The sequence below is a fragment of the Ptychodera flava genome, chromosome 16 (genome assembly GCF_041260155.1).
Source record: "Ptychodera flava strain L36383 chromosome 16, AS_Pfla_20210202, whole genome shotgun sequence".
NCBI lineage: Eukaryota > Metazoa > Hemichordata > Enteropneusta > Ptychoderidae > Ptychodera > Ptychodera flava.
Genome location: NC_091943.1, coordinates 15,464,120 through 15,478,630, shown reverse-complemented (window position 1 = coordinate 15,478,630; position 14,511 = coordinate 15,464,120). Strand labels below are relative to the sequence as shown.

At 38.8% G+C, this 14,511-nt stretch overlaps 1 protein-coding gene and 1 long non-coding RNA gene across 2 annotated transcripts in view; one reads left to right on the top strand and one right to left on the bottom strand.

Annotated features, from left to right (window-relative positions):
* The window catches only part of LOC139114115 (nuclear receptor subfamily 6 group A member 1-like), a 184,990-nt gene extending 172,423 nt beyond the window's left edge, over positions 1-12,567 (top strand). The window contains 3 exon segments of the mRNA XM_070675648.1: positions 4,157-4,738; positions 4,740-4,848; positions 5,455-12,567. Coding sequence (XP_070531749.1) covers positions 4,157-4,738; positions 4,740-4,848; positions 5,455-5,711 — 948 coding nt within the window. The 3' untranslated portion in view covers positions 5,712-12,567.
* LOC139114117 (uncharacterized) lies at positions 8,732-13,755 on the bottom strand. Its single transcript, XR_011547799.1, has 2 exons — positions 9,637-13,755; positions 8,732-9,547 (listed from the first exon to the last, which is right to left on the bottom strand). It is a non-coding gene; the product is annotated as an uncharacterized lncRNA (long non-coding RNA).
* Positions 13,756-14,511: the final 756 nt, after the last annotated feature.

The following is a 14,511-nucleotide window of genomic DNA, read 5'->3' as shown; positions in this document are numbered from 1 at the left end:
TGTCATGGAAATATCACATTTAGAAATTTATTGAGTTGAGATGAAGTAATTTCTGAAAAGTCGCACCACACAATTCATATTTTGAGGAAATGAATGTTCAACCCAATTACCGGAGTGTCGCACGGTTTGATCTTGCTTTTAAGTCATCTGCAAGTCATCAGCCTGGGTTAAAAGCTTTTCCAAAGATGATGACCCTCTGTTTTGCATTTTCAGTCACGAGTACATACATCATTATGAATACTTTTAAAAGTGATTTTTTAAAAAAAAAATTAGGTATAAAAAAAGCGAAGGTTTGGTTATCACTAGTGTAACTGGAGTGGATGTTTGTTCATCTGGTATTGGAGTAACGGAGTATATTATCATAAGTATCTTCAAAGGTTCATTGTACCGTTCTACTTTTAAAGTCGGGCGGGGAGGGGAGGGTTCACGCGGTTGTGTTTAATTTTTCACTCCAATACATCTGAATTGAGGGGAGGGTAAAAACGGGGTGCTTTAAGTGTGTCAGAATAGGCCAATATTTCTCTCTTTCTCTCGGAGAATGTGTGACCTTGGCATGGGGAATGGAGCAAAGAATACCGACGGCCATAAAATGTGACATAGCTGACCTTCTGCAGTGATAAATTGAGATTAGCCTTTTTTTTCTACACGACTCCTGTATCTTTCTAGCTGCGGTTGGACTTTTTCTCGGCATTCCTACGGTTTGAAATTTAACTTGCCTGCTGTTTGATTCAGAGTGCAATGTCGTTGACATTGCTTGCTATCCCATCCATCATTCTCTCAGGTGACAAGGACATTTTATGTTTACTAATTTCGTTTCCCCCCCCCCTTATCATTGTTGTGTGCCAACACAAATTATCTGCGACGACCTGTGTGTGTGTGTGTGAGTACATCGCCGCAACTGTGATACATAGATAAAGCAGTCTCCTTGCAGAAGTTTGAAATTTCAGCAATAAATACTGTTATACAGCGTGAAAATGCAAACAATGAAAAACACTTGAAGTAGATGAATAGAGCATTAGTGGAAATTATAAAGATTAAAACCACACTTTTGCAGTCATCACTCTTTGCCCTTCCTTTGTCTCAACTTTATTACCAATTGCTATGAAAACAATAACGCTACCCTTTTGTTCAACGAACTGTCCTTGGCCACGACATTAATTTAATCACAAAAACAGAAAACCTTATTTGGAAATTCATGGCGTTGGCACATTTATATAATTATAATTAATATATATATATATATATATATATATATATATATATATACACCTTCGCATTGTGTATAAATATGCTATGTTTGCTTTGACTACATATGCATTCATGAAAATGACATATTCTTTGTTATATGCCTCCTGATTCAATCCAGTTCAGTTTTGACTCAGTTGCATGTTTTTTCCAGAGCTTGCATTTTTTTCCTAATTTCAGGAAATGCAATGACTGAAGATAATGTAGAGATATTAAGGTTACCAACTCACTAACCCCCCTCCCCAATCAAAAAAAACAAGGGCTGCTTGTAGTGGCTACTAGAATGATAGATGCTTAACCATGACAGCATGCGTTCACTGTTCTAGTCAGATTGTCTGAAATTTGCTTGCGTAATATTTTCTCGTGTGCTATAAAATCTAATCAATTTTCAAACTAGTCTGCACAACTGTGTGAAGGATCTTGTGACAAAACACAAATGCAATGCCACTGTTGCTGTTCTAATGTTTTCTGTTTTTGAACAGGAATATTAAATGAAGGATATATTGTTGCTGGCATAATGTGCGATGTCGTTTTCATTGACTATAATAATTACCCTAATTTTGTAGTCTTAGATCAATTTCATCCTGGCCAGTGTTGCCGCTATATTATGCTCTTTTTTTGAATTTTAGCTGTAAAGGGTTAAAAGCGGTGTATTGTATTCAGAAATGAAGTTGTGCTTTCAGAACGGCTAATTTTTCATATCCAAACACTGCTGCAGCATGAACTGTTCCCATGGTTACAAAATGTTGTACATATCGTTGCTTCTGTCTGGAGAGTGACAGCTTGACCTCTTTGATAGTACAACAGCTCTTAACAATGGCCGTTTGAGCACCGACATCTGCTAACACGCTGTCGTGTTCACTTCTTTCTTTGCCTTGCGATTCTTCATTTTCATATCTCTCTTGATTTCACGAATCATTTCAAGAATAACGATGAGCAAGGAAATGCAAGTTGTGACAGAAAAATGCGCGACGAAAAATAAAATTACATGACTACAGTTGCACGCATGCAGAGTTTAATGTACTTTAAACAGTGAATACGATACAAAATTCAAGGGATGTGTAAATCACATATAATGCAGGTACTCGGGGTATGGTCCCGTGTAACTGACAGCGTGACGTACATCTCCCTGCATTAATGCGAGACCCAGCCCACAGATGAACACTCTCTCATGCCGTTTTACTTGTAAACATCCAGCGCACGCCGAGATCTCCTCCAAGTTCTTTCCTCACGGTTGTCATTTTGACTATTTGGCTGTCCCGGTTACAAGCTCACACACAATGACACATGCCTGGCAGGTTTGTTCTTGAACATTGTTCTTGCGTGTATTGATGTTTTTACTTCTGTTTAGCCAAGATAAAGAGAAGCGATTTCTTTTCATCCTTCAAGGAGTTCAGACTTCATATATCTATGTGTATAGAGGTTCGGTGTAATTTTCTTTCATTGTTGCTGATAATAGCTCTTGGTTAAAACATGTGGGAATTACTGTTGGCACTGTGACATTGTGTGTCTGTGTGTCTGTGTGTCTGTGTACATGTGTGCACAAGATGGACGACTCCACTCCACCCCTTCAGCTCCACAATCATCCCTTTCAATTTTCTCCATCTTTTCCATGCACTGATTCCCTTGTTCCTGATTATAATCATCAGAAATCTTATCAGAGATAAATCTCTCTCTCTCTCTCTCTCTCTCTCTCTCTCTCTCTCTCTCTCTCATATGTTGCCATTGACAATTATTATGTCGGCAATCACACACTTTGAATTCTGTTGTGCGTGTAACTGTTGATGGAATTAGGCGATTCGACGGTGTTCCTTTGCACCGATTTTTTTATTCCGGGTGAGGTTGTTTTGTATCAATCTGCCGTTTAATGTCAAAACCAATAATGACGTTTGCCCATGTTTTTGATACTCGCCAGCAGTCTCTTCCCACACGCATACAGACACTGACGCAGATCTAGACAACTGTGTTTCAAAATAACACAGTATGATCTCTTCAGGCAAAATCATGTGTAGTAGCATTGCACCACAAACGACAGATTGAATGTAACCATACAACATTCGCTTGGGTTGCGATGCAGAGGACAAGAGGGGAGGGATGTGACATAGGTTTTCAGGAAGAAAACGGCGACATTGCAGTGCATTTGCATGTGGCGTTTTGCTGTGCTGTTTGTTCAAAAGTAAACATACCCATTGCTCTGTTATCTACAACAAGTTTTGATCATATGGTCTGTTTTGGGAAAGGATTTTCAATGCAATTTCAATGTAATTTTAATGTAATTTCTTTGTGCCCTTGTGAACATTTTTGGTGGTGTTGGGTGGCCTGGTTGGTACTATACTTTGGTCTGCAACATTCTCATTCTGTACTGTCATCAAAAGCTACAGTTTGTGACCACAATCGATGTCATCATGAGGCTGTCTCTCTGGTTGCCATAGCAACCAAGGAGCTGCTGCCTTTTCCACCACCATATGTCGAGGTGTGTATCTGTCCATCTGTCTGACAGTGTCTGTTTTTACCCAAAGAACGAACACGCTGATATCTTGTGTTTTCAATGCTGTGAAATAAGTTTTGTAATGCCTTGTTCACATTGAATGGTATATGTAAAGGGCAAGTTATGCTGTAACTTTTGATGATTTTTGTCAATATTTTTTGTTGAATGTCAACTACAGTTTCTTGTTCTACTCCCCAAAGCATATTGGGATACTCAGTATTCAGCTTGTCAACTCGGCCTGTACATATATGCAGACTGCATTCACAAGTAAATTCTTGTTTGGAGTATAATTCAAATGTGATCAGTTTAAAAGGTGATAGTGATGTAAATTGGTAAACGATCGCACAGTGCAAAACGTCAAAAGTATCAACTTATGCATTTCTTTTTAGAGTTACTTATATTCCCAATATTTTTTTGCCACAGTTGACCCCTGAAGAAATTGAAAGGATAATGAGTGGTGAGGAATTTGAACGGGAAGATTGGACCTTCAGTTCGGTGAATATATCCGGGAATATCAGCCCCGCACGCAGCGATGGTTTATCGGAGCAGCCGTCACCGACAGACAGCAATCCGGTCTCCATGGAGTCAGACAACATGGAAACATCGGACTCTGATATGGCTACTCGGTTCGAAGGGGAGTTTGGCGTGGACTCGCACACCTACATACAACACATTGAACAGCTCATGTACGCCGAGCAGCAAGAAACGCTGAAGTTACCCTTTACATTCCCCGAAGGGCACACCATCACCCACGGTGAACTCTTTGAGCTCCTGTGTAAGTTTGCCGATCAGATGTTGTTCTACCAGACCATTTGGGTGAAGCGATTGCCTTTCTTCCGCGAGGTGCCAATCAAGGATTTTACCCTACTGCTCAGCAAGACATGGCACGAAATTCTGATCCTGATTGCCGCCACCAGCCACCGCCGGAAGCTCTTCAACGAACTCTCCCGCGTCACCATGCGCTACCAGCCGAGCGAGGACGAGCTGAAGCACTTCCCGCAGGACTGGAATGGAGATCATGGAAAGGATGGTAGTCCTGGCATCCAAATTTCACCAGATCCAGGTGACCCCCGAGGAATACGTCTGCATGAAAATCATTAACTTTCTGAACCCAGGTGAGTTTGTTTGGAAGTCCTTCAAAAAAAAATAGAGTTGTATGAAGAAGTTTTAGTTTCGTCAGCCACTATTTAGTCAAGCCATGAAAGTCATGAAACAGTTGTCGGAACTGCTCCTGTGTGAGTTTCTTGTTTACAAACAATGTATTTTCGTGCGCGACATCTTGATGCACCTCATCATCATGCCTGCAACATTTAAATTATACTATGTAGATTGAGACAGACATGTTTTAAAATTCATCATGATCACCATCGTATCTTGGATACAGTGTTTACATTGGTCGTATGGTTCCCATACGACCTTTGAGCACAGTATGACAGTCATTATAAAGCCATCTTTGATTGAGCAGATAGCTACCAATGAAATATTGAGCAATGGGACAATTGGCCCGTTACTGTCTAACAGGCTTGCTGATAGCCAGCACTTTCCCCATATGCTTTTTTGTTTCAATTATTTTTAATTATGACTTCATTTGAACCCACCATCCTAATAGTTTCCCATTTCCATTTCAAGCATGAAGTAAGCTTTTAATTTGTGGTTTTTCTTTCATTATTTCTGATTTATTTCTGTAAATTATGGTCGGTTTGTCTCTTCATTTTTGTCAGATGTGGAGGGACTTACAAGCCCTGAAATCATAGAACAGATAAACAAGCAGTACTGGTATGCATTCCAAGATTTTACAGAGACGCGCAGCCGCCATCACCACGGCCGTTTCCGAGAACTAATGATGTGTCTTCCGGAGATCCGTTACACCGCTAGCAAGATGTTGGACATCCCTGTCGAACAGATGCCGCTCTTGTTCAAAGCTATTATGCATGCCTGTAACATCCAGGTTCGCGACACCCCTTACCCAACCCCGTGAGTTCGTCGCCGTTGTCGCAGCCGACGGTAGTAATCACAGATTACACAGCAGGGGAAAATAATGTACAATCATCTCTGGAGAACAGTATACGTTGCAAGAGATTTAGCAACGTGCATTTATTAGATACTGAGGCCCCTCTCCCTCCCTGTATAAAGGGGACGGTTCAGGGTGAGGGACAATTTCAGATTTTGGGTGCTTGCTCCTGTTCCGTATTGATATAGGATATAACTCTATGCTGCAAATCAAATACGCTGCAAACCGTATGCAAAAAAATTCTTTGCCGTATCTCGTCTGACTGGGATACTCATGAACGCTTTATTGGAAAGTTAATAAAAGAGCTCCCCAAGTTTATTTTAATAAGAAGCATTCTAGTTTTGTAGAAAAGTGAAATTTTTTGCAAAAGAAAACTTGAGGAATTGATGCGTCATTTGATAGTTTTAAGAGGTGCAAAAAAAAAAGACTGCTTTAGGTATTGCAGGTGCTGCTTGGCGACAAATCGTGAAAAGCATTATATTCTGATTAAAAACAAAATTACACTATACAAGGGCAAACTCCTAGTTTGAAGCCAACATGGGTTAGGATTTTTGTGGTCTGTAGAGCCGAGTACAAAACTCTTCAAAATAATACTTGATTACGATACGACACTTTTAGTTATTTTGAGTTGTTTAAAAAAAACGTAAAAATTTGTCAGTAGGGATAATCTTTCATCTTGATTCTACAGATGGTCAACAAGTCTTACCTTGTGGACCGCTGTCTTGACTCTTCATGGTAATCATTTGAGGGGAGGGTGAGGGGGGAGGGGGAAGAGAAGAAGAATAATAAACCACAGCGCTACAGCTATGATGTACATAATGACATTATTTATTTAATCCTGGTTGCAATGTTATTGCTTTGTGAAACATGGTATACAAAGCTTAAGCATATCAAGCTTTTGGGAGAGAGACAGGGAGGGGGGAGCGAATAAAGGCAAGGGGAGGCTCTTTTATTAGAGTAACTTTTTTTTTGTTTTATATTTTTTCTTCTGCTGCAAATAAGACGGCATCAGTTCTATACAATCTTACCAAAGAGCACATCTGAAAAAAAAGGGGGGAAACAGGGAACATTTGTTGATCTTAAATAGATAAGAGAGGGGCCTTGATAGCCCTCTTAACTGTATGGGGGATATGTGTCAAAATTACAGTCTGCGAGAAACAGTGTGAAGAAACACCGTTTCATTTTATCTTCGGCTGTCGCCATAGCAACATAAACAAGTGAGCGGTAGATTATCATATGCAAATATTTGGGACACCATTTTGGTATGTCCAGTTCTATGTTTTTCGTTTTCTTCTTTCATTATTGTTTTCTTTTCTTGAAAAAAACTTGAGAGTACATGAAAATAAATAGGGGAGTTTTTCGCATAATTGGCATATGCACTAGCTTTGAGACAAAGAAAAAAGAAGTGTTTATATATGTGTTCATCGGTTGTTTATATTTTTATCTAGAAACAGGTTGAAAAAAAAAGAACATTAACAGAACGTATCTACAAATTTTTTTCATCTGATCACAGTATAGAATACAGAACTGTTGCCAAAATTTTCATCCGAACTAAAAACATTTTTCCCTTGTTTGTGTTCGACAGGGGACTCAGTGCCTATAAATTCTAGGTAGTTATACAAAGTATACAATCCGCATAAGTCTGAAATCAGTAGATACAAATAAATCTAAGAGAAAAATACCAAAAAAAAAGAATTTTAAACAATATCACTGTGTATAGAGATTCGTCTAATCAATTTACAGTGACAATATATATAACAACTAACACTTGTGAAGGTGGATTTTAGAGTTTCTTGTTCTTTTGTAGACACGTCACGTTCCAAAATCTCTCATCCTGAAAGCAAAGAAATTGTTTATGCCCGGAAATCACCCTCTGCATCAGCCAATTTGGCAAAAAAACTATAACCGAGTACACATTTGGTAGTTTCATTACCATAAGAACCGATGCAAAGAATTTAGGATTTTGTAGCATAGATGATGCTAGGGCTAGTGGAAAAATTGTTTAGATTACCGCGTAGCTGAGGCGCCAGTTTCTTTGATATGTAATTCAGGATTGTTAAAATACCACGAGTCCAATCGTTCCAACAGCAGCTGTTTATTCACACAACTGAAATGTAATCAGTCAAATGAATATATAAGATTTGTTTTGCTTGCCTTCTTCTGAGTTTTACACAAACACGTTGTTTCTCCTCCCAGTAGTATTATATTTACTTGTCAATCAAAACTCTTCAAGGGATGAGTTGTCATCCATCTTTGAAGGGCTTTGCAATATTCACATTGCAAACTTTGAGCAACAAATCTTTGTTTTAACGTTGAGTGAATTTTATATGAGGTTTTTTATCTCGATCCAGTTTTTATTTCATTTTTTCTTTACCTCGAAATGTTTTATTTTGCATGACATATGTTTTTCTGTTTGTCGTGTCACGTACAATTGCTCCATCTTCTCAGCACATCGAAAACTCTGTTGTTTTAATTCAGGACACACCCTCACAGATTCTGAGACTTTCAAGCCCCCCTCTCCCCGAACCTGCCTTTCTCTGTACAGAGGTCCAACTTTGTCATAGAAGATACAATCACATCAACATTTCAGTGGTTGAAGGTTTCGATCTCCGTGTGGTGCTTACAAACCAGTGCCGCGTCAAACACTGCGGGCTCAACAGATTACACTGATAGATTTAAATAAAATGGAAGACAATCACTATCTCTAAGGGGAGGAAAGTTTTGAAAATTCTAAATTCTTATCGGAGCAATTGCAGGTGGCATGAACCAGCTGACATGTGGCATATGATATGCTTTGTCTTATTGTTTAATTGTTTGTATTGTTTTAGCAGCAGGTCAAGATTCAGAGCAAAAGCTTGTACCAGTGTTTTTACAGTCACAGATTTAGTTTGATTGCATATTAGAAGAAGGAACTATTTCAGTTGGACTGTTTATTTTTCTATTTTTATTTTGATGCCTGCACTTTCTCTCTCTCTCTACCACCCCCCCCCCCCCCCACTTCCCTCTTACATTGAGCCTTGTCAAAGATGACATCTGGTGACAACTTACACGAATAGTAAATTTTTTTCTCCATGTCGGCGAAAACTTTTGCAGCACATGTTGAGCTCATTGTATTCTTGCAAACATCATGTATGCTAATCATATTGCCAATGTGGTTTTCAAGGACAAGCTGTTCAATTGTGATTTTTGTACAGTTTTATCAACCTTCACCCAGTCATTAAGGTTTTTAAAGCTTAATGTGTAGTGTTTTCTTGTCTAATATTTCACAGTCTCAGAGATTCACTCAACGTTAACGAAACAATTCTTTCTGTCATGTTCGTTTCAGGCCATCATTTTTCTTCTGTGGAGATTTTTTTGTTATCAACATTATGCAGCTGATCTTACTTGATATTACTTACACAACAGATTTCAGAATTTCTGTTTTTTATCTGTCAAAGGTCTGCTATCCTGTGTCAATAGTTCTACTGTGTATTCTGTTATTCCCAAGCTTTCTTGCTCACAAAGTGAGCGCTGTTTAATGGTCTTAATGCGCAAAGTTCTGATCAGTGCATAGCTGTTATGGGTTAAACCCTCGCTAGTGAGAGGCAAAAATTTATGCGCACACACAGACACAGACACACGCACAGACATACATGCATCTGCTGGTAGGGAAGTGAGTACTTAGCTTTGTTCAAGATACGATTTCTTTTTTTTTGTGTTCATCAGTCGCACGTTTATCAGAGGTTTTCTGCATTGAATTGGTTAACTAATCATAAACATTTTTGACATGAATATTGATGACCAGTGCCGGGTGTGTTTTAACCCTTTCACCACCATGGTTTGTCCGAAATCCATTGTTTTCTATGGTAAAGTTGGACCTGTATACAGGGAACTGGGGGTGAAAGGGTTAAACCGACTTTTGAGTCTGGGACAATATCAAACTGAGAGGATGTATGAAGCTGAAATCTTCATCTGTGTCATATAAAGTGTTTTATATTCAAAAGTTGGCATTTTGGATCAATTGTTTGTTGATGTACCATGTTGTCTTTTGATAATGTTGAATTACAATCTAATTGTCCCAAGAAACCATGATAATACGGCCATCAGAGTGAAACTTCTGATGGCTTCGACAAATTTCAACATGGTTGTGTGCCAAAACAAAATTAAAACCCTACCTTTTCTGAACACTTGTTGAATTCCAATTCACAGTAGCTGACAATAACTTCAGTGACTTACTCTCATCAGTGTGAATAATCTGCTGTGTGTTTGTGTCTTGTGACCGTAATGTGCTTTGACCAATAAGCAAAAAAGAATCAATTTGATTGACAGGCACAAAAGGAAGGTCTTAAGTCACTGATCAGGTCTATCAGATAGATAGAATTTGTAAGAGAAACGTTCTGTGTGTAGGACCACCTACTAAAAACAACACACCTTTCAGCAATATTCCTTAGTCACCATGACTACCAGATCCTTCTGTACATTGTCTCGCACTGGCTCATCTTCACGCCTCATGATTCTTCGGAAACTAAAAACAAAAGGTCTATTTTTGGAAATGCTGAGGACTAAAAAAAACCACTTGTAAGACACGAGTGGTCTCAGCAACTATGAACTAGTGTGTCGCATTTCAAAAACCGACACTGACTTTGTTGTGTATATATTTCTTAATAGTGATTGTTCCTTCAAGAAAAAAAATTCAGTTTTTCACAAAAACTGTGAATCACTATGTTTGTTACGAGAGAGGGGGGTATGAAATACCCAAAGATAGTATTTGAATGTGACTTAGTGTAGAACATTTCTATGATAGTTTTAGACAACAGTAAGATTTTTTCAACCATGGCAGGTTGTAAAACAAGCGTGCACATGCCTAGAAACTGACTCTAGGGATCGTGCGAAAAAACTGTGAGTTATTTTTTATGTGGTTGGGTCGTCTGTCATGTTTTTATTTCTCCACTATCTTTCTGTCACACCATACTTTGATCATAGCAATATATATGCTTTAAAGATGTCTTAATAGGTAAAACAAAATACAGGAAAGGTTTAAGAAAAGACAAAACTATGACAAAAAAATCACCAGTATTTGCCGACTTCAAATATTTCACATAACGACTAAAAAAGTTCAAAAAAGATTTTCGAAGGATGTGTATTGTCGGGGACAAAAATTCATTTGAAATCAGTTGGTAATCTCTACACATCAATATTTAAGGGTCTAATGGTTTTACTAGGATATTCAGTCAAACACATATCATTTTGATGCATGTTGCGATCCAATCGCTTCTCTGTATTTAGAGTCTTTCGCAAGCCTGTAGTTTGAAAAACATGCAGAGGTGCATTCTGGGATGGACTGGAACTCTGACTATGGAAACATGTTGACGAAAATTCTTAATTTCACCAAAGTCACTCCCAGTGAAACTGGGGAAATCATTTGCAGTGTGGAATCTAAACGTTTTGAAACGGAAGAGCTTGTGGATTTTGTAAAAGAGCTGCAAGTGCGGCAAATTAGTTGCAAACTCGCCAAATTCAAAAAAAGATGTGCATTTTTCCATGTTAGAGGAGTTTCCGCCTGGTCTTTAGCACTTTCAGGAACATGAAACGCTGCCAGTTGTCTCCAACTGATTGATTGATTGCTCTTTGAACAAAAACAAAACACCAACTCAGTGTGTTAGAGCACCAGCAACATATTGTGGTTCCCAACTCTCTCACAGGCCAAGCAGTCGGTCACTCCGTTTACAAAGAGAGTGAAAGAATAATTCCCACAGTTGTCAATGTTAGACTGTGGCAAATAGTTTCAGAACGTAAGTTTCAATCCTGGCAGCAAAACCTCATGTTGTATGTAAACCTGTTTGAAATTCAAGTTCAATCCCGCTTGCATGTTTGCTGTGTTTTCTTTCTCGATCATTTCATTTTTATTGTATTTGTTAATTTTCTCACTTTCTCAACACAGAAACTCAGCTTATTTTGAAGCCAGAAATCAGCAACTTTAGGTACGCACATTTCAAGCCTCCATTCCAACAGACATACTCTAAAATGTAACCATTTTGGGGGTCAAACAGAACCCCCATCAATAGTTGTAGCAATTTGAATTTGTGAAGGTTGGCACCACCAACAACACCACCAACATCAACCACCTGTGAAACAGGTGTGTACCAATGAAATATTCAAATTAGCCAAATTTTACTCCTGGAGTGTTAAAACATTTGTCAATCAGATAATTTCCTGGTTATCATTCTATCTCTGCTTTTCTTTCTGAAATAAAAGAAAACTTTTAAAAAAAATGTGAAATGGCAGTGAATGTATGTGTATACGCATATCAGTCTTGAGATCCAAGCCATATTGCAGCCTCTGCTTCATTCATATACAGTTTGAAGTAACAGTGGTGGCGTCAGACAGAGCAATCCACCAATAGGAGACTGCCACATCATAAATCAAGAGATACATTTCAGCATGGATGTTAGGAAAGGGGTGTGTCTACATTGAATTGCCCGAGCCCAATTGTGTAGACGTATCAACACCATTTATGCAGCTTGTCTTTCAAGTACTTGAAATTTTGTTCCATTTGATTTTACACATGACCAGTCTTATTAGAACAGCATTTCTAATTCTGTTCACATACAGTTGACAATTTCAGTGTGCACTAAAGCATAAATTACTTTGTCATGTGGTAGTTTCGGCACTGAGTTGACACTTGTCATTTGTGATTGGACAAAACCGGCCAACAAATTATTTGCAACAAGAACGGATGAAATCAGAGTTGCTTAAATATCCTTGGATCTTAAAATTGATTCTTTTTATTTTTATGGAAGAGGCTGGTGTTTCTTGCAGATGCAATAAAAGATCTTTAACTGAATTGTTTTTGTGGCCGTTCATGTGTTTGTATTATATTGTGCTTATTTTCATTATATGCCTCTTTCTAATAAAAGAGCTGTTATTTTACTTCGCAGTGTAATTCCCCAGTACTGAAACCTTTTAACATCCCTTTTTGCATTTATTACAGTCAATTTCAAAATAGCTTGGAATTACAACGTGCTTGGGTGATAAGAAAAACGTTTCTGGCGATACAAAATGATACCACCTGCTTTCATTACAAGCGTTCTACTTCGACAAAGTTTGCAACAATTTAACCCAATACGACATTCACTGTGCCACAGTCAACATCGTCAATGTTACCGCACTTCAATAGAACAACTCGCCTGTACACTGACTGTTTGAACATTCTTGTATTGCCTTTATAACATTTCCCGTCGATGAAACTGCACAGAATGCTAACGATAGGTTTTTCTTGGTACAGTGTGTACGGGTCAGTACAACGATTGGTGTTTCCTCTACTCTACGAGTGAGTGAGAACACTGGACGTCGTATTTGGTTAAATTGTTACAAAATCCATCAAAGGAGAACGTTTGCGATGGATGCAGTTGGAGTTATTTTCTATTGCCATAAATGTTTTTTTCTAATCACCCTAGCACGTGGTAATTCCAAGCTATTTTGAAATTCACTGTAAGTTAATTTTTGGACTTTTAATCCAGTCATCTAATTGCAACCCATACCAACCCACCTATCCCAATCTTTGAGTCCACCAACCCGTTACCCCTGCCGCACTTAACTTCCACCTGATTAGTTTAGATATTACATGTTTGCATAGATAGATTTTGGACTAATCCCAGCATATGACTGCAACTCACCAACTCCCATCTACTCCACCTCCACCCCCACCACACTTACACCTGATTCATGTAATTGCTGCATCTTTTAGAGATAATTTTTTACTGTTATCCCACCACCCTAGTGCAACCCATTTACACCAACCCACCAATCAATCCATAATCCCAGCTGTCCTATTCGTTGTTATTGCTTGTCTTACAGGTAGTTTTTGGATTGCAAGCTCACTGCAACCCATTGTCACCACCCACCTGTCAACCCATCATATCCTCACAACACTTCAACACCATGCCTTTAGTTGTTGCATGTTTTACATACAGCTGTCAACTCTAATCCCTTAACTTCATCTAACTTCAACTCGTTGACACCACTCCATCTTTCAACCCACACCTCCCCCACCCCACTTTAACCTAATTTCTCTAGTTGTTGCAAGGGTTTACACTATAACCGAACTGCGTAACAGCAACTCATTGACACTGCCCAACCTATATTTTATCAACCCACTTACCCACCCGTCCAAACTTTTTCTCCACCACACTTCCATCTAATTCATGTCGTTGCTCATCTTTCACAGATAGTTTTTGACTTTTATCCCATCACCCACGGCAACCCACTTACACCAACCCACCAATCAACCCATAATCCCATGCACCCCATTTGTTCAGTTGTTGCTTGTCTTACAGGTTGTTTTTGGATTGTAATCCCGCCAGGTCACTGCAACCCATTGTCACCGCCCACCTGTTGACCCATCTCACCATATACCCATGTTATCCCTTGCCTGTAGGAGTTGCATGTTTTACAGATAGCTCTCAACTTTAATTCATTCATCTAACTGCAACTCATTGACACCATCTTTTAACCACTCCATCCCCACCTTTTCCCACCAATTAAACCCAATTTCTATAGTTGTGTTGCATATATTACACATAGTTTTTACACTGTAACCCCACCCCTTAACAGCAACCCATCGACAGCTTTTACACTGTAACCCCATTCCTTTAGTTGTTGTATATTTCCGGTTAGCTTTCAACTTTAATCCCATCATCTAACTTTAATTCATTGAGACCACTCCACCTGTCAACCCATCTACCAATATGACCACACCCCCCCCCCCACTTAACCCAATTTCTGTAGT